The 26524-nt window shown below is 41.4% G+C and overlaps 1 protein-coding gene across 3 annotated transcripts; it reads left to right on the top strand.

Moving 5' to 3' along the window:
* LOC143785942 (palmitoleoyl-protein carboxylesterase notum2-like) lies at positions 1-25965 on the top strand. Of its 3 annotated transcripts, XM_077275086.1 has the most exons (12): positions 1-103; positions 5833-6188; positions 6262-6314; positions 6463-6558; positions 8343-8403; positions 9986-10044; positions 11788-11887; positions 19513-19701; positions 20161-20261; positions 21734-21881; positions 22705-22752; positions 23708-25965. In XM_077275086.1, exons 2-12 carry the CDS (start codon positions 5881-5883, stop codon positions 24009-24011), a joined length of 1467 nt encoding a protein of 488 aa, XP_077131201.1. In that variant the 5' UTR covers positions 1-103; positions 5833-5880; the 3' UTR covers positions 24012-25965. The 3 variants fall into 3 exon arrangements, with proteins under 3 accessions (XP_077131201.1, XP_077131200.1, XP_077131202.1); XM_077275085.1 differs by lacking the exon at positions 1-103 and having other exon boundaries at positions 5619-6188; XM_077275087.1 differs by lacking the exons at positions 1-103; positions 23708-25965 and adding an exon at positions 23423-23610 and having other exon boundaries at positions 5743-6188.
* Positions 25966-26524: the final 559 nt, after the last annotated feature.

Genomic DNA, 26524 nt, shown 5'->3' on the forward strand with positions numbered 1-26524 from the left:
CTGCCATCCAAAATACAGTATATGTGCACCACATAGGAGGATGAAGTGTTTTCTTCCCGAGAGGGGCTCGTGTCTGGTGGTCGGATCCTCTGTGCTCCCAGAGGTAAGCTAAGTGTATGGCTTTATTACCTCTGTAGGCTGTCCTTTCTTCATGCTGCCAGCGATGCCTCCTATTAATGTATTTTCTACAGTATATGATATGTTCACCCTTCTGTATGGAGATGATTTTATCACTAGCATGTTGCAAAGGTCAGAAAAATGTGCACTTTTCATCCTTTTTCTGCATGTATTTGGCTACTGGCTAGTTTGTGACTTATTTTACCATGTAGATATTTTACGTTGGTTAATGACATTTATTGGAAAATGTTCCTTCTTCTAGAATGCAGCATGGATTGGATGGAAACAGAAACCTATTTATATATAGACACATGCAAATATGTATCAGTCCTTCTTCAGGTCATGTCCATTCTTCGATATAGCAAAGCCGAAGGTGCTTTTTTTGTGATCTTACAAAGGACTGCACATGATTAGATTGCCTTAGGCTATTTTGCCATGATGTGTATTTGGTGAATTTTAGGTGTCTTTTAGGCTATGTTCACAGGTTGCATTTTTGATGCAAAACCTGCTCTCTTGGCTATAAGAAACTTGCTTCGAAAAAGCAGGTTTTGCTAAGTTTTTTTATTGTGTTTTTTGCTTCATTTTTGTCATGGTACATTTGTCTCTTGTACATGCTGATAAAGTTTAGCGCATAAAAAATAACCGATTCTACGTCATCAGGCTTTGACACCAAAAACTGATACCTGCATTTTTTCAGCAGTTTTTTCATTGCTTTCAATGGGTGAAAAATGCAGCATTTTCCAAATATCAAGGTATTGCACAAAATACTGAGGACAAAAAAACACAAGCTGTGTGCATGTGATTTCTGAAATCATCGATTTTGATGGTACTGTAAAACACAGCTGACAAATTACATAAAAAATGCTTAAAAAATGCTAAAAAAACAAAGTGTAAACATAGCTTTATTGGGGATATTAGGTTACTTTCGTGTTTAAAACACGTTTCAAAATGCATCTTAAAAAAACACAAAAAAAAATAAAGAAAAAAATCATTTTTATTTTTTACCTGCATTTTTATGGTGTTTTTGTTCCTCAGGTTTTTGACTTTTTGGTATCTGCTTTATTTTCGATGCTTTATGGTATTTGGCTCTGACAAAACTTTATTGATAGTCATGTGCGAATTACATACATTTTATTACCTGTGGATTTTCCGCATCTTAACAAAATTCTATGGGGAAAATTCGCACGTAAAAAACAGCGTACCCACAAGGAAAAATTTACATTTTGCAGACTTAAAACATGCACTGTGTAAAAAATGAAGCCCAGTAGGCAGGAGATTTCTATAAATCCCATCCACTTTCCTGGAACTGTCAGACGCTGCATTTTTTGTGCAGTGACAATACGGAGTGTCAAAAACTCATCGTGGGAACTTAAACCCTACAATAACTCAGTTATCATGAGGCATCATATCATAGCTATTCATGGGATTTTCCATGTTTCAATAATTTTTTATTTCCTGTACGATGAGATTTTGGTGCGTATTTTTGCTGCTTCAAAAAAATGCAGCATCAATGTTAATTTCTCTTGCGGGTACACTGAGTTTTCTGGGCAGAGTCTCCATATAGACTTGCATTTGATGTGGAAATTCCGCAGGTAAAAAACGAACATGCACTTTAAGTACGTTTCTACTTCGGAAACGCATCGAAAACATGTAATCCGCGCATGACTGTATCAATAAAGTTTTGTTAACGGCAAATACCAGGAAGTTTCAAAAACAAGGCAGATTTATTTAAAGAATGAAACACCAACAAGAGACAAAAACCATAATGTCAAATGTTAAAAAAAGTCAATAAAAAAACGTAAGTATCCTTAGTTACATAATAGGAGCAGAAATTCTGTAACATCAAAAACTCACCAAAAGCTCAGTGTGAAAACTAAACAATACTAACAATTTTCTACCATGGATTTTGTACAAGCAAAGCGAGTGAGATTTTAGGGAATTTCATTCCCATCAGCAGAAATAGACCTACATTGCAGAATTTAAATTCACAAAAATTACAATTTCTGCTGTGGATTTATTCCACAGATTTCACTATTTGCCATTTGTATTCTATTCAATAAAATACAATACTAAAAAATAAATTCTCCATGAGAAAGCCACTGTCAAACTCCTTTGGCAGCAGCTTTTTCAAAGAAAAAAAAAAAAGGACAGGCAGTACAACACTGGACATGCTGGATACTTCTCTCTCCTGACATAATTTGTCAAGAAGCCAGAAGACATGTTATACTGTTGGTCAATGCCGCCGATATTGACAGGTTCATTCGACATTAGTCTTATGTGTATGAGGGGCTTAACTCTGTATTTTGCTGCAAGTTTTCGTGCTTACATATGACCTCAGACCACATCACAGGTGAGTAGTGATGGGCGAACGTGCTGGGATAAGGTGTTATCTGAGCATGCTCAGGTGCTAACCGAGTGTCTTCAGTGTGCTTGAAGAATATGTTCGAGTCCCCGCGGCTGCATGTCGACAGCCACAACACATGCAAGGATTACCTCATAAACAGCCTCTAGACATGCATGTGGTGCCTCTGTCTAACAGCCGCAAGACATATGAGATTAGAGACATACAGAGGGACAGTAGAGGCGCCATGAGCCTCCACGGAAGTCCTGTTCGAGCTCCTGACAAGGCAGGACAGTATAACGTGTGCACAAGGCCTGAGGCACCGGAGCGTGTTTAGGATCAGTCTCACACATCCAGAATATGTTAGATAGTAAGAAGCCATATAAACTGATCCTTCTACTCAGGAGCCAAGTGGAGAGAGATCAAAGAATTCTGCTTGCCCGATATATTCGCACAGGGCTTTCGTAGATTGGCACAGTTTCACAGAGCCGATGGGAATCTGGGTGTTGGAACGAATACAGACCCGAAGATACAGAACCGAGGTATTCTCAAATATGGTAGAATGGAGATCTGCTAACAACCCCGGACTTCATAATTAAAAAAGCAGAGCAACTAGAGGCAGATAAAATGCCAGCGGTGATCCTTGGGTCACTCTAGTCCAAGGTCATCTGCACACTATTGTTTCTTGAAGGCCACATTCACACATTCAGTATTTGGTCAGTATTTTACCTCAGTATTTGTAGGCAAAACCAGGAGTTGAACAATCAGAGGAAAAGTATAATAAACATGTCACCACATTTTTCGCCCATTTCTGGATTTGGCTTACAAATACTGATGTAAAATACTGACCAAACACTGAACGTGTGAACTTAGCCTAAGGGAATCAGTGGCAAGTCTCTATCCGAGGGCATCATAAAGTAATGACAGACACCCTGATTATATTGCTGGGTGGCTTAAAGAGAAGCTATCATTTTTATTGCATTAATTAATCGTACACCTGAAAATGAGAAACCTTATTATATATTATTAGAGAAGTCTACTTTTTTTTCTCCTCTTTCACTGGCCATTCACGCTCAAATCATAGAGAAAAATGTATATTCAGTTAAGACAGGCTTTCACATTATTGAGATATGCAATGAAAGTTGGTGCTTGTAAGATTCTATGGAGGAAGGAGAAGTTACAGGCAGACAGACATTCTACTGCGGTCAGACTTGAAGATCGCTGTTCACCAGAGGTGAGAGTATAGGTAGGAAGCAACAAGGTGCGTTCGCAGCCCGGAGTCCACCATGCAGAGATATCTGCTGCAAAGTAATGGCGGATAAACTCTGAGCTCACACGTGGGTTAAGCTTCATCCCGTGTGAACTGGAAGTGATCTCTGTTGACTCACAGAGTCGCGCTGTACACAAAAACTATTGCCCTAACTAGGGTTGTGCTTGCAAGCAAGCCAACAGCTAACTGCCTGCCTAAGTGTACAGTCCCACAACACATGTATAAAGAGTGGTATAGTATCCACTGGCCTAAGCCATACACATTTGATACTAGCACATGGCCGTGTGGCCATGCGAACGTTTTATAGTTGCAGCTCTTCAGGACCTTCCTGGAGAACCAATAGGAGCTGCTACAGGGCCTGAGCGTGTGATCCCCGACCTCCAATGAGAGGTCCTCCCGTGGGCATGCTCAGTGTGTGCAAAGCAGGACTTAGTCCCAGAAAAGCCTGCTGCTGACCGGTGCTGGCTACAAAAGCAGAGCCTGGAAAGGCAGCAGTAACCCTTTGCACAGTATCAGGCTGAGCCAGATGCTGGGACCGACATCTCTGCTGAGCAGGCTCCACTGTGGCTGATGTAGAATGGGAGACCGCAGCAGACATGGTTTGAGATTCCCCCTGTGCAGCGGTGGGAACTCGACACCTAACAAGGAGTTCAGCCGTTTTGCTTTGAGAAATAGGCAAAATCTCATTGACAAGATGTAGAAAGCTGATAGAGACTTATCCAAGGCAATTTGCAGCTGTAATTGCTGAAGCTCTACTATGTACTGACTTTAGGGGGATGAATAGTTTGCACACTAAAGTTTTCAGTTATTTTCTCTTATTTCACATAGCTTAATAACGATGGCTTGTGTTTTCCACAAGCAAACAATTCAAATAAATGTTGCTCTGCAAAGTTCCAAGCTTGAAATATCTCCAGGCATAAGGCTTTACTCAGAATGCCATTTTCCAACTAGGTTTTCCATAGATAAAACATGTACCTAAGTCCTCAAGCGGATATTTGTGAGCCTTGTACATGTTCTGTCGGTATTTTTCATGGGTAGAACATGTATCCATTAAAGTCTATGGTGTTATTCATATGTCCTTTTTTTAGAAAAAAAAAAAAAAAACATGTCTGTGTTAGATCGGAGTCGTAAATCAATATTACCCACACAGATCAAAATCATGGATAGCACATGGATGACATCCTTGCATTGTCAGTGATTAACATTGCAATAAATAAGAGAAGGTTTCTAATTTATTTTTTCGTACTTGAAAAACATTGATGGTAAAAGCTGACACAATGTCCAAACACTGATGAAAATTAGATTGAAAACAAAAAAAAAACCCACACTGATGACACTCAATGGTTTTTAATGTATGCAAAAAATCAGTCTGACGTCTGAATTAGGCCTAATTTGGGCCAGTTCACATGTCCATGTTTTTTCAGACAGGGTGTATGCAAAAAAAACTAAAACCCAAACATGTCGTTTTTTTCTGCTTTTTTTAAATCACAGCCACAAATCAAACTTGCTCTTTTCAATCAATGAGTCCATAGGAAAAAAAAAAGACAGCACACACTTTGTAACTTTTTTTTTTTTTTTTTTTTTTAATGTTAATGGGTAGGAATTTTTTATTTATTTTTTTTTTAACATGAGAAAAACAGGCAAATAACGCAAAAAACATTTGAAAATGACAGTCCATTTTTCTCACAAGCACTAAAAAACCCCACCCTAAAGTAAACATCTGAATGAGGGCTAAGGGTTTCTCAGAGGACTCAAAATGCCCTCAGAATTGCAGTACTGTACATTTCTCACCCCATTTTCCAGGCTGATCACCAGTGACCTGCTCCAAACAGACATTGAGCTCTCCTACCACAACTCTCATATACAGGGCTCCAGGTGCAGCTCTTAATCACTGTGCTAGTCCTAATATCTGAGATGGACTATGGTTTGAGGAACCTTCACTAATCTTCTCCATTCAGACCCCAGGCCATATTCCAGCTTTTCAAAAAAACTGGTTTAGGGAATCTGGCATTTTCTCCGTTCACAAACATAAGACAGGGTTCTGGGTGGCCCAACTGTCTTTCCTGCAGTATTGTTTCCATCTCATGCTAAGCTTTTGTTTTAGGTCTGTAATTTGAAGTAACTGGACGGAGTGAGAACAAAGGCGCACAATATGCTGCTGATAGCAGTCATCCTGGTTATGTTTACTGTGGATGAGGTGATACCACAATCCAGACGTGGAAATAAAGGCAGTTCAAGAAATTCACTTCAGGGTAGAGAAGTTGTCCAACTGGGTTTTGAGGAGCAATCTATTTCTGTTCCTGGGATGTCTTCAGTGAATGTTTCCTTACTCGAACAGACTTTGATTCCAACAAGAAGCTCCATGTTGGCTTCATGGACTGAGCAGAAAGTCTCAGATGATATGAGGCTGTATCTACTGAAGAACACCCAGGTGACCTGCAATGATGGAACCACAGCAGGGTAAGCACATTGACAGACCATCAGACCAAGTAGATGTTCGAGATAACTTCTCTTCTGCCTTTTGCACTCACAGGTATTACATACGAGAAACCAAAACCAGCAAGCGATGGATAATATTTCTTGAAGGTACAGATTCTGTTTTACTGCCCAACCTATCACCTTCTTATTTTCTCTATTAATGGTTAAGCCAGAAAAATGGCTGGGGTCTTCTCTTCTAAGTAGCTGCAAGAAGTAATCATATGTTAGATATAAGATTTTCTTTTTTTCTTTCCAGGAGGGTGGTGTTGTTACAGCAAGGAGACTTGTGATGTTAGATACAGGAATACTAAGCGCCTAATGAGCTCCTCCAACTGGCCAAAAAGCAGAAGAGGTAACCTTGAAGTTTTTTTTATTTTTTATTCCTTCTTGAACATACCTTTTTATAATCTTTTTACAGGATTGGGGCAGTTTCACAAGTCCTAACATGCACGGATGGCAATATTTGGACTGGCCATGGATCTAGCTCAACTCAACAGCTGTTGACTTTGGGTCAGGAGACTCCTGGCCAGTCTGAATTTTGGCCATGAATTTCAGGAAAAATGGCTGATCGCTAGGACCCTCATGAGTACTAGATGTCTCAAGACCCTGTACATCTGCTGTGCGGAATTATTTAAATGGAGCCTGTGCGATGCCACTCTATCCAAGTGTATGGGACTGCTTGAGACAACTAGATACCACGATGCCTGTTTCTTTTGGACCCGTAGACCTTCAGTGCAGTGGCAGGGTACCTACTTGATTGTATGGAGTGGGGGAGGCTTGTTATCCTGCTTCTGATTAGAGTAAGGGGCAATGATTAGTGATGAGCGAATATACTCGTTGTTCGAGATTTCCCGAGCACGCTCGGGTGATCTCCGAGTATTTTTTAGTGCTCAGAGATTTAGTTTTCCTCAACTGAATGATTTACATCTCTTAGCCAGCTTGATTACATGTGGGGATTCCCTAGCAACCAGGCAACCCCCTCATGTACTTATGCTGGCTAACAGATGTAAATCATTCAGCTGCGGCGATGAAAACGAAATCTCTGAGTACTAAAAAATACTCGGAGGTCACCCGACCGTGCTCGGGAAACCTCGAATAACGAGTATATTCGCTCATCACCAGCAATGATCAGACACTTGTCATCTATTCAATACCTACCACAGTCTATGGGGCTGTTCACATGTCCAGTATTTTAACTTTATTTTTTTCTCATGTGTGAAAATACGATGAAACTGATAATCAATGATGAAATGGTGTGGATTTTTTTTTTTTTTGGCATATGAAAAAAAAAATTACATCTGAATGAGGCCTGAACGGGACATTGTCAATATATCTAAACCAGGTTTCTGCTATAAAAAAAAAAAAAATCACAAGATCTGAGCCAATTTTTGTGACTCTGCAATGAATGAATTACTGTCAGGAGGGTCAACACCAAATTTACTGTAATGTTCCTCAGAAAACTGGTTCTACTAGCTTTTATTTTTTGGTAAAGAACCGCTATGAGCGAACATGCTTGGATAAGGTGTTATTGGAGCATGCTCGGGAGCTAACTGAGTGTCTTCGGCATGCACTCAAGCGTGTTCGGGTAAGGCCTTATCCAAGCACATTCGCTCATCACAAGTGAACAGATAATCAAAAAATTCACCATATTTATTTAGGTGTGTGCCTCTTAGTAAATTTTGTGCCCCTTAGTCCAGCAGACCTTTCCTTCAAGACTGGTGTGTGATATACTAGTCTTAATAAAATGTCCTCCTGTCTCTCTATACCTTTGTACCATGTAGAAGTAGATAATCCATATGCTACCATGACACGGTGCCTCCATAAGGCATCCAATTTTGGAAATCTATCTTAGAAACAATTAAATACAGCATCTTCAAAACCAGTATATGAAATTTGGTTACTATGCGCGGTAGAATAACCATGGTTATAGAGGATGGGGTGGGGGGTGTCTGTCAATGAAGTGCCAAAGTCTTTTAGGATAAAAATAGTTGTTGTGTATGTAAAATGCATATTTGACAGGTTTTCTCTAAACCATGTCTTTATCTGAAGCATGTATCTGACTTGCTAATGTAACCAATACCATGTAGGTTTTGCAGCAGGATACATACTTGGCTCACGTCCTCTTATTTTTGGCAGGTATAGGAATTTTATCTCCCCGACAGGATGAGAATCCGCATTGGTGGAATCTAAATGCCGTGTAAGTTTTCTAATAGACCACAACATTATACAAGACCGTGCCCAATTATACATGAGATTGGTGGAAGATTTGCCCATAGAAACCTGCCAGGTCCCATTGAGGGTTGATTTGCAATTTATCAACTTTGTGTTTTTTTGTTTTGTGTTTTTACTTCTTTGCACTTGTTTTATTATTCTAACATTGGTAAAATGAGTCTAAAATCATTTTGAGACCAGTCATAAGACATTCTACTATCATATTGAGTAATCTCAGAAAAGTACCAAAAGTGCCGGCGTCTTTTACACCACAAGTGCTCCTCTAGACCTGTTAGGCCACGTTGAGTATTTGGTGAATTTTTTACCTCAGTATTTGTAAGCCAAATCCAGGAGTGGAGTAGGTGATGAATACTGAAATGGTGATGGTGACATGTTTCTATTATACTTTTCCTCTGATTGTTCCTCTCCTGGTTTTGGCTTACAAATACTGAGGTAAAATACTGACCAAATACTCAACGTGTGAACATGGCCTTAATGACTTTGGGGCATCATACTCCAACAAGCGCTTCAGTGCATTGACAACACCAGTATTGCTTAATCTGTCCCAAAGCTGTTTGTTTGTTTGTTTGTTTTTGTGTGGGTTTTTGTTTTGTTTTCCTGAGGCAGTAAAAATTGTGGGTTCTTATTCATGTGCTGTTCAGCGCCATATGTCGCTGCGCCTATGGAGAGTCCAGAGGTTATGACTATCATTAATCCCATTCATGTTTCTGGAACTGTTAGACCTAAGGTGTTCAATATTAGACTGGTACAAGAGACTCCGTCCATGGGTTAGGGTGCACAAAATATTAATGACCCATGATATGCCACTCAAGACAGGTAAAATCGCAGTTGTGTTTTAAGTACAGACTTGGTGTTTTGGGGCTAAAAAGTCGAAGTAAAAAGAGAAACTTGCATCTTTAAAAAAATAAATAAATAAATCAGCAGAAACACAGGGCAGATTGCTATTGACTAGTTTAGTGCCAAGACCCGTTGAGACCATTCACGAAAAAGGCTTGGTCGCATGCAGCGTTTTCCATCCATAATTTATTTAAAAAGGCACATAAAAAAAACCTTCATAAAACACAAACTTAAATGGGACTTGCCACTGCGATAGCAATTTTTCCATGTTTTCTTCAGGAATAATACTATTTCTAAACATAACGTTGGGTAACACACACGCTAAAAAACACTCATCTCAAATCAAGATAATCGGTGTAATGACTTATCCAAAGATTTGGGTCCTGAGGTCCAAACATCATAGAACCCACCCCCTTCCAAAAAAAAAAAAGTGTAGGTAAACCAACATTTGCACATGGGTAATATTGCTCATGGTATGAAGCCTATGGCAGCCGTACTGGCTCTGCTCTTGTATGAAGCTATTGTCTATTGGAGCAGGTTGCAATTATTTTTTTTTATTTTTTTTTGTGTAGGATTCGTACTGAACCCTGCAACAACAAAAAAACATTAACACTAGTGTGCATGGGGACTTAGAAGGCTAATAAACGTTACAAATTAGTTTTATAGCGTTCAGTACAGTCAAACTAATTGTTTTATTCTCTCTTCCACAGCTTTGTGCCATATTGCTCCAGTGATGTCTGGAGTGGAAACATCTCCAGATCCCGGACCGGTACTTTTTTTTTTAATTTTTTTATTTTAAGATGTTCTCGCTTTAAAAATATCCTGTCCTTAAAACATCATAATAATTAGACAACTTAAGATCTTGTACAGAGTCTTATATTAATGCAACTACCATGGGTTAAAGTTTGAGTGGCCCATGTACTAACCCCACATTCTCTCTCTCACACACACACACACACACACACACACACACACACACACACACACACACACACACACACACACACACACACACACACACACACACACACACACACGTCTCTCCCTGCTTCCTGAACAGGGACATGTTTAGGTTTTAGTACACATGTGCTTTTAACATGTCTATAATTTTCTCGTTCAGATATTTAAATTAATTTTTCCCTTTTTTTTTTTTTTTTTTCACAGCACATGGGGCTTAATTTTTGTCATTTCTATATTCCTTTTTTTCTTATATCAGAAGAAAAAGTACAGAAAAATATGAAATGCATGTGTGTATGCACTATTATTTTGATATAGATTGCATTGTGCCTCCAGAAAGTCTTAAAATGCTGTCCCACCTCTCCTCGCCCTACCTCAAAGATGTTTTAACATCCCTTGTAATTTAGGGCTGGTATATTGGTCTCACCTACAAGGGAATTTCAGCCTCCTGACTGCGTAGCTGTGCTTGCTGTGTTTCCTAGGTTTGGAGGAAGAGGCACTGTCAGTGCTTTCTAATTTGTGTAGACATGGCTTTAGTTCAGTGCTGTGCATACAAAGATCGAGAAGGTAAACATGGTAATAAACCATGTTTATTTTCTCTCTGGGTAGTCTGACTGTGTCTAAGGGTACCGTCACACAGTGGCATTTTCATCGCTACGACGGCACGATTCGTGACGTTCTAGCGATATCGTTACGATATCGCTGTCTGACACGCTACTGCGATCCGGAACCCCGCTGAGAATCGTACGTCGTAGCAGATCGTTTGAAACTTTCTTTCGTCGTCTAGTGTCCCGCTGTGGCGGCATGATTGCATTGTGTGACATAGGTTGTATACGATGTGCGCACAGTAACCAACGGCTTCTACATCGCAAATACGTCATGAAATTATCGCTCCAGCGCCGTGTATTGCAACGTGTGACCGCAGTCTACGACGCTGGAGCGATAATCATACGACGCTGCAACGTCACGAATCGTGCGGTCGTAGCGATGAAAATGCCACTGTGTGACGGTACCCTTACGGACTTCCCTCCCCCACAGTTTAAATAATTTTTGCAAGGCTGCTTAGACTGCACTGGCTCTGGTTTTTTCTATTTTTTTTATTTTGTTACCCCCAAGAACGTCAGTGCAGAGATCAGAGTGGACTGCCTCCACGTTTATAGTCTGTGGGTGGTCCAGATGTATTTAATGCAATTACCTTATGTGCAATTCCTTTTACATAGTATTGATATAGAGAATTTCTCCCTTTTTTTTCGATTTAAAAAAAAAAAATTAGTTCAGAACTCCTGAGAATATATTCTGTGCATATAATGTTGGTGGAGGTTCCTTCTGTCAGGTTTGGCAGAAAAAATAGGGTTGCATACAACAATGTTCTCGCTATATTTAAGGGAAAAAAAAACAAAAACATTTTGGTGGAACTCGACGGACCTAAACTGTCAATTGGGTTTTGCTGGACACCACTGATCCATGCCTGCTAGAACTCCTTTCTTCTGTGTCTGAAAAGGAAAACAGAAATCACAACTCTGATCTGAACCTAAAGTTTCTTTGTTTCCTACAGACTATGCATTTATGGGCTCAGCGATTATACTGGAGGTGATTCGCGAGTTGGTGCCGAAGGGCATTAAACAGGCAAAAAGTGTCATTCTGGCAGGTTCCAGGTATATTCCTCATTATTTACGTTTTGTATTGTCCTATTCATATTTACAATGCGTCTGCATCTGTTGATCAAAGTCCATAGATAACATCTATCTGCGTGTGATCACCTAAATGTGTATAGTCTGGATAAAAAGATCTGAATTTAGGCTTAAATCGGACATCCATGAATTGAGTACATGGTCTATCTGTGTTTTCAGAGATAGAACATGTACCCATTCTAGCAGGGGCGGACATACCGCCGGTTCAACCGGTGCAACCGCACCGGGGCCCAGAGCGGGGAGGGGGCCCGACCCGACGGACATGCACGGCACGTCGGCAATTGTTGTGACTCGTGACTGTGCTGCTGCACTGCAGCCTGCCTGCCGCTGCGACGCGTGGATCATCATTCCTGAATTTCCTGCTGTAATAAGCGCCGGGCCGGCGAGTGACATGACCGCTGGAGCAGCCTCAGAAGCTGCCGTGCCCGGCGCCCGCCACTGCCCGGAGTCTGCGGAGACCATGATCTGTCCACAGTCCGGGTCTGGGAGAAGGAGCCAGGAGCAGGAGGTGAGTATATTTACCTGTCCACGATCCACGCGCCGCTCCATCTTCTGGTCCCGTCTCTGCGCTCTGACTGTTCAGGTCAGAGGGCACGCGGTGACGCGGATGACGTATAGTGTGCGCGCCGCCCTCTGCCTGATCAGTCAGTGCGGAGAGACGGGACGGTGAGGACCAGCGGGCGGGCAGAGACGAGAGTCGAGCCGAGGTGAGTATATGCATTTATATGTGGTGGCACAGGCGTTATATATGGACGGAGCAGCATCACTCAGCATCTATCTATGGGGCCCTGGGGGCCGGGCCCGGGGCCATAATGAATTGGAGCGGCACAGGCGTTATATATGGACGGAGCATCAGACACTCAGCATCTATCTATGGGGGCCATAATGAATTGGAGCATTTATTATATCTGGCGGCACAGCTTTATAGGGAGGGAGTCCATATAAAGCTGTGCCGCCACATATAATGCTCCATTACTCATTATGGCCCCATAGATGCTCCATATTATGGATGGAGCATCTATGGGGTAATAATGAATTGTATGGAGCATTATATGTGGCGGCACAGCATTATGTGGAGCATCTGGGCCATAATGAATTGTATGGACTATGGAGCATTATATGTGGCGGCACAGCGTTATATGGAGCATCTATGGGGCCATAATGAATTGTATGGAGCATTATATGTGGCGGCACAGGCACAGCATTATATGGAGCATCTATGGGGCCATAATGAATTGTATGGAGCATTATATGTGGCGGCACAGGCACAGCGTTATATGGAGCATCTATGGGGCCATAATGAATTGTATGGAGCATTATATGTGGCGGCACAGCATTATATGGAGCATCTGGGCCATAATGAATTGTATGGAGCATTATATGTGGCGGCACAGCTTTATAGATGACTGCTTTGTGTTATATTCAGTTGTGTAATATTGAACGTGAGTTTATTATTTAGATTTGATAGTTGTGTTCTAAACAGATAATAAATATTACAACCTATATGTTTACATAACTTTGTTGCAGTATGGGGGGGGGGGGCCCAGGAAAATTTCTTGCACAGGGGCCCTCTGCAGTCTGTGTCCGCCCCTGCATTCTAGCCTATGACTGTCCACTGGTCTGTGATAAATAGATAGATATATATTTTTTTATGGGAACATTAGGGTATGTGCACATGTTTAATACTTGGTGGAGAATTTTTTTCATCTCTTGGGATGAAAAACTTTGCGTAAATTAAGTGGTGTGTGTGTGTTTTTTTTTTGTTTTTTTTGTTTGTTTTATTTTTAACATGCATTTTTTTGTTGTAGATTTTCCCCACGTGGGCACACGTCGCATCAGTTGTGCGACGGATGCGTAATGTTTTGGCGGACGTGACGCACAAAAAAATTTTCAATGTAACGTTTTTGTGTCTGCCATTTCCAACCGCGCATGCGCGGCTGGAACTCCGCCCCCACCTCCCCACTCATCACACTGGGCAGTGGATGCGTTGTAAAACTGCATCCGCTGCCCACGTTGTGCTAAATTTAGCACAACGTCCGTCGGTACGTCGGGCCGACTGTTTGCGACGGCCCCGTACTGACGGAAGTGTGAAAGTAGCCTAAATTGGCCATAGACATTATAGTTTATTCTTCGATCAGGCCAACGCACTGACAGGTTCGTGGTGTGAGTATTAAGGATGATGTCCTGACCGACAGTCTCAAACCCGTGAGGCTGCGAAGCTCAGGTCAGAGACCAATGGCTGCTCAGGACATCCCTGTTTGTACGGACACTGAATATTGGACTGTGACACCTATAAATTGGTGAAATCTAGCTCTTGGCGCCTCCAATCAGAGGCTGAGGCTGGCTGCAGAACCCTGCACAGCTGAAAAACTGCAGAAGTTGCAGGGTTAATCAGGCTCTACGGTAGCTTCATTTTTTGGATCAGTTGAAACACCTGAAGATGGCCCATACCCATCAGAGCACTGTGCCACCACTTTATAAGATATAAGATGTCAATACCACTTCAAAGATGAGAATTTTTCTTTGTCCATCAAAATGTTTAAATTTGGATGGTGTAATAAAAGGAAAAGAGGTGGCTGTGAGCTGGGGTCCCTTTTGCCTTCCTCGTCTATGCTAAAACAAGTGCGTTTCACATATTTTTTTTTTCAAAGTGGTTGTCTTTTTCCTAAACTGTTAAAATTGCAAGGTGCTCTTTAAAACCAACAACTTCGCAATTTACTTATTAAAAATCCACTCCGTTCTTAAAGGAGTTGTCCCCGGACATAGTTTATGAAAACAAACAAGCCTTACTTGCCCTTCCTGGGTCCAACTTTGTCCCCAATGCTGCTTCCTGCATAGCCATCACTGCTCAGTGTCTCTCAGCGGGACGCTCTGGCTACTTGGGCAGATCCACTGAGCTCACTGCCCTAGTAGCACTGTTGGCACTGCAGCCAATACCAGAGAATGTGAACAACTCTGGCGACGGCTGTGCCGGAGCACCAAAATTTACTAAAGGGGCAACCCATTTTAAACATCACTCTTATTCTATTGTGTGCAGCTTTTTTTTGCTATTTTGATTAGCTGAAGTTACCAGCCATCTCTGTACTGGCAGGTTTCCTTGGTAAAAAGTGCGCACTTCCACTCTGTGCTATACAGCTTGCATGTGATGCTCTGAGACTAGGTGGTCCCGACCAGCCTTAATGCCCATGTGCACCTCCGATGCTGCACTGCCAAAACTGGCTCTGCTAGCCGCATCACCAGAGCGCACTTTTTGGGCCGGTTGTTCAGCCAATTGCCCAAACTCATTCAGAAGTGCACCTTCTTGGGGCAACGAACTTTAAGAAAAAACATGAGTGACCTCACACTCTCCACACTTTAGTGGATGCCATTTTTTTAAAATAGACCTCAGTTATGCAAGGAAAAAAAAAATCCTGGAAATAGTAGTAAAATAGCGGAAACCTTGAGGTGTGCCTACAGAACTGTGGCCAAAAGTTTTCTCTTGCCCTTTGTCCGATAAATAGGGGGACCTATGACCCAACAGTCTATATTGCACACCATGAACCTACACTGCAGACAGTTTGAAAAGACCCTCCAGAAGTTTTGTGACTTTAGTTGAACTTTCTTTTATTAAATGTAAAAAGGAAAAAAAATGTGCAGCCTGATGGCAGGTTTTCTGTTTACCGCCTACACCGCTAGTTATCCATTAAGCAGAAAGTGATGACTCTCTCAGGTCAGCCTTGGCATCCAGATATTGTGCCTTCAATGCATCCATCTCCTTGTGTGACAAAGCGAAGCGGATGTATATGTTAGATGGTTTTGATTATACCCAGCAGCTGTGTTATTGACATAAAGGGACAAACCTTCCACCGCTCTGCGTAAGCCTACTTTGAAAAGCTTCAAGGAACATGAGGGAACAAAGTGGGTTGCAATTCCCTCAAGTAATATATTTGTTCCCATTGGGTAAAAAATGTTTATTTTAATTCTATGTGGGAAATTGTCAGCAAATTTCATTAATTGTGCTGTGATTGTATGTAAACCCTTGCAATGCAAAGGTCCAAATGTGCAGAGGATTCGTACTTTGCCGCAACAAAATCCACAGCGTTTACCAAAAATATCCAATGGGGGTGAACAATAAAGATCTTCGAGCTGCGGAAGCAAGCAGTGGTATCGCTATAAGGACAAAGTCAAACTGCTATATAAATTGGAGTGAAATCGGAATGCAGTGCTTTGACTGGCCGGTGGCTCTCCTGACCCAAGTGTGACCACTTCATGTATTTCTATGCAGCTGTCACGCTTGGGTCGGGATAGCTGCCGACCAGTCCGAGCGTTAGGCCGGGGTCACACTAGACCGTAATACGGACGAGTGCTATGCGATAAAAAATCGCATAGCACTCGGCCCAATGTTAATCTATGGTGCAGCTCCCATCATCCGATATTTTCTCCACCGTATTCAGGATCCGAGTGAAATCGCAGCATGCTGCGATTGTCAGCGTATCTCAGCCGAGACTCGCCAATGCAAGTCTATGGGTGCGAGAAAAAATCGGATTATACACGGACCAAGCGTGTGCATTGCGAGAAATACGCAGCGGTGTTAGAGAAAAGCCGGTAATTCAATTGCCGTCTTTTCATTTCTCCTGCCTAAACCCAACATGATATGAGACATGGTTTACATACAGTAAACCATCTCATATCCCCCTTTTTTTTGCATATTCCACACTACTAATGTTAGTAGTGTGTATGTGCAAAATTTGGGCGCTGTAGCTTGTAAAATAAAGGGTTAAATTGCGGAAAAAATTGGCGTGGGCTCCCGCGCAATTTTCTCCGCCAGAGTGGTAAAGCCAGTGACTGAGGGCAGATATTAATAGCCTAGAGAGGGTCCATGGTTATTGGGCCCCCCCCTGGCTACAAACATCTGCCCCCAGCCACCCCAGAAAAGGCACATCTGGAAGATGCGCCTATTCTGGCACTTGGCCACTCTCTTCCCACTCCCGTGTAGCGGTGGGATATGGGGTAATGAAGGGTTAATGCCACCTTGCTATTGTAAGGTGACATTAAGCCAGATTAATAATGGAGAGGCGTCAATTATGTCACCTATCCATTATTAATCCAATTGTCTGAAAGGGTTAAAAAAACACGCGCACACACACACACGATTAAAAAGTAGTTTAATGAAATAAACACACAGGTTGTTTTAGTATTTTATTGCTCTCTCAATCCATCCGGAAGACCTTCGCTTGGCAAAATAATAAACCCACAATATACATACCCTCTCTGATGAACTGTCACGTCCCACGAGGTAATCCATCTGAAGGGGTTAAAATATTTTACAGGCAGGAGCCCTGCTAATGCAGCTGTGCTCGTGTCTGTAAGCCCCAGCGAATGAAGGAAATGTAGGTCAATGACCTATAGTTACCTTCAGTCGCGGTGATGCGCCCCCTGGTGGATGTCCTCATATGACCTGGAGCGTGGGAAAAAGTTCCCAGGCTGCAGTACATGAGGACATCCACAAGGGGGCGCATCACCGCGACTGAAGGTAACTATAGGTCATTGACCTACATTTCCTTCATTCGCTGGGGCTTACAGACACGAGCACAGCTGCATTAGCAGGGCTCCTGCCTGTAAAATATTTTAACCCCTTCAGATGGATTACCTCGTGGGACGTGACAGTTCATCAGAGAGGGTATGTATATTGTGGGTTTATTATTTTGCCAAGCGAGGGTCTTCCGGATGGATTGAGAGAGCAATAAAATACTAAAACAACCTGTGTGTTTATTTCATTAAACTACTTTTTAATCGTGTGTGTTTTTTAACCCTTTCAGACAATTGGATTAATAATGGATAGGTGACATAATTGACGCCTCTCCATTATTAATCTGGCTTAATGTCACCTTACAATAGCAAGGTGGCATTAACCCTTCATTACCCCATATCCCACCGCTACACGGGAGTGGGAAGAGAGTGGCCAAGTGCCAGAATAGGCGAATCTTCCAGAGTGACTTTTCTGGGGTGGCTGGGGGCAGATGTTTGTAGCCACGGGGGGGCCAATAACCATGGACCCTCTCCTGGCTATTAATATCTGCCGTCAGTCACTGGCTTTACCGCTCTGGTGGAGAAAATTGTGCGGGAGCCCACGCCAATTTTTCCCGCGATTTAACCCTTTATTTGACACGCTACAGCGCCCTCATTTTGCACATACACACTACTAACATTAGTAGTGTGGAATATGCAAAAAAAAGGGGATATGAGATGGTTTACCATGTCTCATATCATGTCGGGTTTGGGAAGGAGAAATGAAAAGCCGGCAATTGAATTACCGGCTTTTCACAGATATCGCGCTGAATTAAATATAAATACAGAATATATATATATATATATATCTCTCAATGAGATATACTGTATATATGTTTTAACGAACATTTGAGCACATAAATCCATTAGATGTCGGTTTTGCAAGCCTGCGAGAAAATCTCAGCATACGGATGCCATACGGATGTCAAAAGGATCATTTGATGCGAGGAAATCGCATCCTCGCACTGCACACGGATCACTGTTTTGGAAACATTTGTGCGATTCTCGTCCGTGAAAAACGGACCTTTTTTTATACGTTGTGTGTGTCCCCGGCCTTACGTTGTCTACTTTATACAGCTGTCTGACTGCGCCCTAAGTGGTGCAAAGGTAACTGTTCACCTGCAATTGAGACGCCAGAATCCCCCTCTGCTACTGGACAAGATGAGCAGTATTCTTAATGACACATAGTAGGTGGAGCAGGCTTTGTATAGATGTTACATTTGGACCATCTGGTATACCACCTGGCTCCGATTGGCAATATGGCCCCTTAACAAGCCTGGTTTCAAAATACCTTACGGTAAGTGCAGATGTTCAGTATTTTCACAAAAATCTTCTGCAAATACTGATGGGTTTGCAGGAAAACTCAGCATAAAATACATGTGTTTTTCCCATTCATTAGCATGGGTGAAAAAATTGCAACAAAAATGCTGAAAGAATTCACATGGTGCAGATATAAATCTGCAAGGAAAAAATAATCAGTGTGGATGAGACTTCAGGAATCTCACTTTGCTATTACTAGGAAATCCTACAGGCTTTATGCTGAAACGGTGCAGAAAAACACAAAAAAAGTGTGCATAGACCCTTATTCTCCGCTCCCATTTTTGTTGTTTTGTTCAAAGACCAATTGATTTGAATGGGTGAGTTTTGATGTGCTCTAAAAATACATGTTAACATGTTAGGAGAGGTCTTTATGCCAATAAAGTCCAGAGGAAAGGCATGGATAAACCATGTGAATCACGGACATCTGAATGAGGCCTAATGGTGTATTCACACGATCATATAGTGGCATTATTTAATGGTCCGTGTTATCACTGAGATTTCCAGGCCTACTGTGTGTCTTCTGACCCAAATTAAGTCTGATACATACCAATGAAGCTTATGTGTCAAGCTCTGGCTGGGAGTTGCTACCTTAGCGTGGAGCATAAAATAAGGCCCCTGTATGGTTGAGTGCTTGTCCCCTGTAACACATGATTTTATGTCGTTGCAATTAAGGTAATAGATTTCTGAGCTTGTCACGTTATGTCTTCCTTCATGTGTTTTAGCGCTGGAGGTACTGGAGTCTTGATCAACATAGACCGGGTGGCTTCCTTAGTAGAAGAGTTGACTGCTGATACTGTGCAGGTCCGAGGCCTGGTGGATTCTGGATGGTTCCTCGAAAGTAAACATGGAAAATCTGATTGTATGGATGGAGCTTCCTGTGCACTGACTGACGCCATTAAAAAAGGCTTGAAGTAAGTGACAAAGAAAATCAAGAACCCACCTAATTGTTTCTGACACCATGCATTAGCTGACCACATATACTACCAGGTCCACCACTAAAAGCCTTGATAGACTAACCTCAAAATTTGTTTTAAATGATCGTTGGGGTCTGACTGGTGGGACATCCATTTTTTTGAGACTACAGGTGTTGGCGTAGTGGTGGCATGCATGACCACCTTTCCATTCTCTGCTGGTTTGGGCAGAGCAAGATGAATTGACAATTTCCTAGAAGTGAACGGAGAGTAGTCAAAATGCTACATGTGACAAGGGACTTTGGGGCCCCCAATTTTTGTGATGCTTAATGTCCTAAGTGTTGGACCACCTCCTATACTTTGGGTTACACAGAGGCCCTTTTTCTGTCTGCACCTGTACTAGTGTTATATACATATAATGAATTTGTAGAAGACGTTTCCCATACTTTGTCTTTGCAGACTTTGGAACGGAGCGCTCCCGGAGAGATGCAGGCAGCAATATAAAAAGGAAGATGAGTGGCAGTGCTTCTATGGCCCCAAGTCATACACCTCAATGAAAAGTAAGCGTCATGGAATATTCTCGATATGAGCATACAGAAGGTTCCTGTTATTCCATCATCTCCCTTATGCCAATAATGAGGGTTAGTTGGTAAATGTCCACATGTCAAATAAAGGGTATGTCAGAACCACTATTTTGATAAGAGTCAGATGGATATGCAGGGCAGTGGGAATGTCAAGTTCTTTGTTCTAGACCTGGTGATACGACTGCCATAAACAGCAGTAAGTCTGAAGAGGACAAAGATTGTTGTAAGACGGGCAATAAAGTGATAACTGGGACCTAAGTGTTGTCCTTTTTCTGGAGAAACTGAATCTAAAAAAGGCAATATCTCCAAGTTAAATGTAATTACTAAATTTTGTCTTCTGCTTCAGATTTAATGGTGTGTATATACGACCATCTGTATGTTTTGGGTGGAGAATTTAATGGCATTGTGGTGGAGCATTTCCAGCTTTTTTCCAATATAATTTTCACTTATTTCTGGCCAGCACGGAGTGAACTGTCATTATGTAGTCTACAAGGTACTAATTGTGGAGAAGGCATATAGGCGACGCTTTCACCGGTGTGTACCCGGAGTATATGAAGTCACTTTTCCCACACAGTGGACACCTCCCCTGTACGTTTTACAGGAGCTTGTATGACCACCCATAAATCCATAAGCTTTAATATGGAGCTGGCTCCCCATCTCCACCACCCTTTTTGCAGATATAGAAAGTCTTCCCAGAAGAGTCGAAACTAATATGATTTTGGAGGTCCCTCCTGGAATTTTGGCCCCTTCATCTAGAAGAGCATTTGCTAGGTCAGACACTGTTAGATGAGAGGGTCTGACTCTCAATCTCCATTCTAATTAATCCTAAAGGTGTACATTGATGTCAGGGCTTTATGGGGGTTCTTCAATCATGTTCACAAGTCAACCAACTATGACTTTTTGGACCTTGCTTTGTGCATTTGGCACACATTCAGGAACAGGGCTAGTTCTTCCCCAATCTGTTCACACAAAGTTGGAAGCTACAGTACATCCAGTTAAGGGAAATCTTGATGCTTTACCATAAAGAGATGTCAAAAGTCAACTGAGGCCAGCATCTGAAAATGTGACTATCTCCTGGGATTCGCCCAACCCAACATGTCAATCAGATGCCAGATAAATGTCTGACCCTTGGCAATATGCTTGTAAGTAGCTGCTCGGCCAAAGAAACCCATGTCATGAAGCTCTTGTTGCCGTTTTTGTACTGATGTTAATACCAGAGGAGGTTTCGACTCTACAGTTATGGGGTCATTGGTGACGTTTCTGCCTTCTGCTCCTCAGCACTTGGTGACCCATACTATGGTTGACTTGCTTCAGTGGCGAGGAGCTGGACTTTTCACCATATATTGTATAGAAAGTCATCAACAACTTTTTATTCATCCCTATAAATTTATTATTCTGTTTCCGTGTTCTTATCTTTGTTTCAGTCTTCGTTGCTTTTGTTTTTTCAGCCCCTATCTTTGTGGTTCAATGGCTCTATGATGTTGAACAGCTAAGAATAGAAAATATCCAGACGGACTTCCAGTTCATGACGGCAAATCAGTGGAACAGCATACAGGGCGTTGGAAGAGAGCTTAAGAAATCCCTGCGTGAAGTCCCGTAAGAGATAAACCTGTTTCCAGATCAAAGAACTGGAAGAGGCTTCATTGGCATTTAGCCGTAGTGACACATGTCACCGGTCTATGCCGGGAGACAGATCTATTACATATCAAGAGGGACCAGACCCAAAATACTAAATGCAATCCATCCATCGCTCTGTAGCAGACCTACCGCTACTAAAATTATAAAGTTGCCACTAGGGGGCGCTATGTGTGTGTTTTTCTGCAGCTTGCATGAAGTCTATGCTACAGTATGATCTGTGGGCCATTTTAATTGTACAATGTTATTAATTTATGACACAAGTTTAAAGGGGTTAAAGACCCTGAGGAGAAGGACTTATGTAGACCTAATGTCAGCTGAGCGAACACAGAACTGTCTCTATGCTTTTAAGAGACAACGATGAAGCTTCATGGTGGAGCTGATGGATCTTGGCAGACCAAGGTCAGTTTAGTCAGTGATGCTCGAATGGAGGCACCTTTAAGGCTATGTTCACACGTTGCCTTTTTGCAGTGTTTTTTTTTTTTCTGACGGATTTGGTCAACGGCTGCATTTTTGGAAACTGTAGCATGTCACTACTGTCAGCATTTTCTTTTCACCCATAGAAAACAATTGGGTAAGTGCAAAAACGCAGGTATCCGCTTCTTCACTGTTTTTGGCGCAAAAACTTTAAGGAAGTTGCATCATGATTTTTTTTTTTTGGGGGGGGGGCACTAAACTTTCAGTCTGCACAAGAGAAAAACGCAGGATAAAAGCAATTTTATTTGTTGTATTGCATGATAATGGAGAGTATTCTGTTTTAAACACTTTATCTTGTATATTACAGGGCAGTGTTTGCTCCGGCCTGTTTCTCCCACACACTTATCACAACAAGGTAAAGAGGAATTGATTTCAAAATCTATACGTTGTTTTAAAAAAAAAAAAAAAAAAAAAATGAAAATTTGGACTAATTTCTAATCCACAGTCGTGGGTAAAAGTTTTAAGACCGACACTAATTTTGGTTTTCACAAAGTTTTAGTTTTAAAATCTTCAGTTTTTAAATGTTTGGCAAGTCTGTACATCAAGTTTATGTAAAAAGTCAATATTTCCAATGTAGATCCTTATTTTTCAACACTTCTGCTCTTCACCCTGGCACATGCTGGATATCGGCGTCTGGGCCAAATCCTGACTGACAGCCAATGCCAAGCAATGGTTAGGCAAGAATGGGGTATCACAGTTTCTGTTTTTGTTTTGTTTTTTCTCCACCTGCTTTTTGAGCATTGACCACAGGTTCTCAATCGTGTTGAGACCCGGTGAGCTTCCTGGCCATGGACCCAGAATTTCACTTTTTTTTTTTTTTTGCTCTTAGTCACTTAGTTATCACACTTCCCCAGTAATTTGGTGCTCCATCATGCTATAAAAAGCAGTATTAACCACCAAATTACTTCTGGATCCGTTGGGAGAAGTTGCTCTTGGAAAATGTTTAGATCCTCTTTTTTTTTTTTTTTTTTTAAATCTATGGTCTGTTTTCTTAACCCTCCTCATGATGCTTTCCCCCTCTCCAGTTCAGATCTGTGTACTACCTCCTCCAATCTTCCTCCTGTTATCCTCCAGAGATGTCAGAATGATCATGGACAGATTTCTGATATTTCTTCCAAACACTTGTCTAGATAAAGGACTCGAACAATCTGCAGTAGCAAAATGGTGGAACATTTTTAATGACGACCATCTTGAAAATTGCTTTGACTTGGCATTTAGGAAGCAACTGAACAATAAAAAAAAAAAAAAAAAAAACTTTGAAGGTGTACATAGATTTTTTTTCTAAGTAGGTTTTCTTTTCCTTTTCTTAGCAACTGGCTGAACTTCCAGGTGAAAGGAGTCACCTTATCACGAGCTCTACAGTGCTGGATAAAAAGCTTTCAAGAGCGGAAGGGGCCAAAGACTTCTGTCCGTGGATGCCCCTTCCATTTAATCGATAACTGTCAGTGGCCACACTGTAACCCCACATGCCCAGCCCTTCATGATCCGATAACTGGCCAAGAAGTGACCCTATTACAGCTCTTTCTCAGACTGAGCATTGAAAATCAAAGGCGAGGACAAGAGCCCAAAGGAGACATGACTCAACTATTGGCGATGCTGAGGAATGGTGGTTAGCTGGGACATTGACTCTTTTCCTATTATTTATAAAATCCAGGAGATAATCAAAAAAATCCCATACAGAATTTGTGCTCTATTTCTAATAGGCTATATGGGACAATAGGTTTTTATTTTTTATTATTTTTAATATAGTTCTGATTTGTCAAAGTTTTGGGCCGCATTTCTCAAAACTGAAAGAAAAACTGGCGTAGTTGCCCATAGAAACCTGGGAAATCAGAGTTCAGCTTTCATTTTTTATACTGTATTGGCAAGATGAAAGCCGTGCTATGATTGGTTGCATGGGAACAAACTTTGTGAGGGTTTTTTTTTTTTTTTTTTTTTTTAATTCTGACTTTTAGCGTTTATCATATGAAATTTTATGTTGGAAATGATAACATTTGTATATTGGGTTGTTTTATTCATCTCGTGTTCATTTTATTTACTGGTAAACAAAAGATCGATATCAATAGGATGAAGACCACCGATTCGTCCATGAGTCAAAATACGAGTGATGACCTGGACTAAAAATTTTTTTTTTTTTCATTTTATAAAACTGGACACATGAAATGTTTTTCCATATTTAATGCTCTGGCCATGTTCACATGTCAAACATTCATGGTCTGAGTTTGAACCCCAACATCTGGACTGACCTTGCGTCTCCAAACCCAAACTCAACTATGTCTATGAAGCTGTTGAGTTTGGGCCTGGAGACACGTGGCCTATCCAGACATTGCGGTACAAACTGGGACTGTGAATGTTGGATGTGTGAAAGTGGCCTAACTATTAGGAAGGAAGCACTGAAGGAATACAACTATGGGCTATTTTAGAGGTGAGATATAAAAACAAGGAATATTCTATAAAGGTTCTCCTGGCGAACTTCTCATTGTCTGCAAATACTTCTACGAAGAGCCTGGTTGGCTACAAAAACAAGTTCCACCTCTACTGGAAATTAGAGTCCTGTAGAGGAACTATTTCTTTATAACCAGGTGGTCCATGGCACTACTTTAGGTAGACCCTGAGGTTGTTGCGATGTGTACATGGCAGTCCAGAAGAACCCCAAGTTCTTGGCAATGGGTGAACTTGGGTATCGAAGATTTTGTTGGTCAGAAACTGAAGTTTTTGACCATGAATCAACCGAGAGCTTATACCCAATGAAACCATAGAAGTGTCTGAAAGGCATAGTAGTTGGCCTATGGCAGACTGACATGCTGGGTTGTCATTAGAGAAATGGAGTTATGTTTTTGACAAAAGCTGAAATATGCCCAATTTTAATTATTACTTGTTAAAGGGAACTTGTCATGTTGAACATGATATCTGACTTGCAGGCAGGATGTTATAGAGTAGGAGATGCTAAACAGATTGATTTTACTTTTTTTTCCTTTAATTTTTTTTCAGTGACACTTGTATTGTACCCATTGCAGTCCCTGGTGTTTTGCATGCAGGAGTCCAGTGGGCGGTCCTACTCATCATGTACAGGGAAGAATGTCAGTCACTGGTAGGACTGCCCACTGGACTTGTATGTATATAAACAGGGATTTCAATGAACTGCAGGTTTTACTGAATCTTTTTCAGCAAACCGATATATCCTTATGCTGGGCTTCACCTTCTCTATACAGTGTTGTCTACAGATCAGACTGAATGTAAAATGGACCACATCTCTTTTAGAAGGTTATTTTGTACCAATGTCCTTACGGTACATTTTGCAATGCAAGATTTGTGTAAGAGTGAAACAGAACATAAAAAGCTTCACTTAACTAACGTCTTTGTATTATTAGTTAGTATAGCCTTGGTGCTTCTTTTCTGACATTTTTTGCTGGGTAGTACATTTCAGTATAATGTGGACTGTGCTTATCGCTCCATGATTTTATTATTGCATATTCCTGTATCATTTTATTATTTGGAATATTTTAATCTGATGGATCACGCTCTATGTAACTGACAAACTAAACCAGATCAAAGATAAAGAATGAAATGAAGGCTGTATATTGATGGTTGTCACTGGGGTGTTTGCCTCTTGTATTAGCGAGTTCAAAGCTAATGAATGTGGAAGGAAGGTCGATGGGCGGGTACTGGAAGTGTCTCAGAGGTCCTGTTACCTTGTCAGAAGTGGACAGTTTTTGCTCTTATTCTGTTCCTACTGCTGCCCCTGAATATTGCGTGGTTTTTTTTCCCCTTTAGTTAGCCCCAGAGGATCCTGTGAGTCATGTCCCTTGCTAAATACCTTAAAAGTTAGCACCAAATAAGAACAAGTCTCATATCGTGGATTTCCAGCAAAAAAACCAAAACATTCTGTATCCTAATTTTATTCCTGCTAATCAATGTGGCCACGTTAGACTTGTTGTCAGGTCCTCTTTAAACTAAACTGCAACAAATATGAATACCTCAAAGAACAGAAAGGTGAATGAACTATTTTGATGACACATTAGGCACAATTAACATCATTTTTTTTTTTTTCTCTGAGATATCAGTGTGTAATACTTGTGCCAACCGTGTGTCGCATCAGTATCGCACATATTGGAATCTGAAAAGCA

This window comes from Ranitomeya variabilis, chromosome 7 (genome assembly GCF_051348905.1).
Source record: "Ranitomeya variabilis isolate aRanVar5 chromosome 7, aRanVar5.hap1, whole genome shotgun sequence".
Taxonomy (NCBI): Eukaryota; Metazoa; Chordata; class Amphibia; order Anura; family Dendrobatidae; genus Ranitomeya; species Ranitomeya variabilis.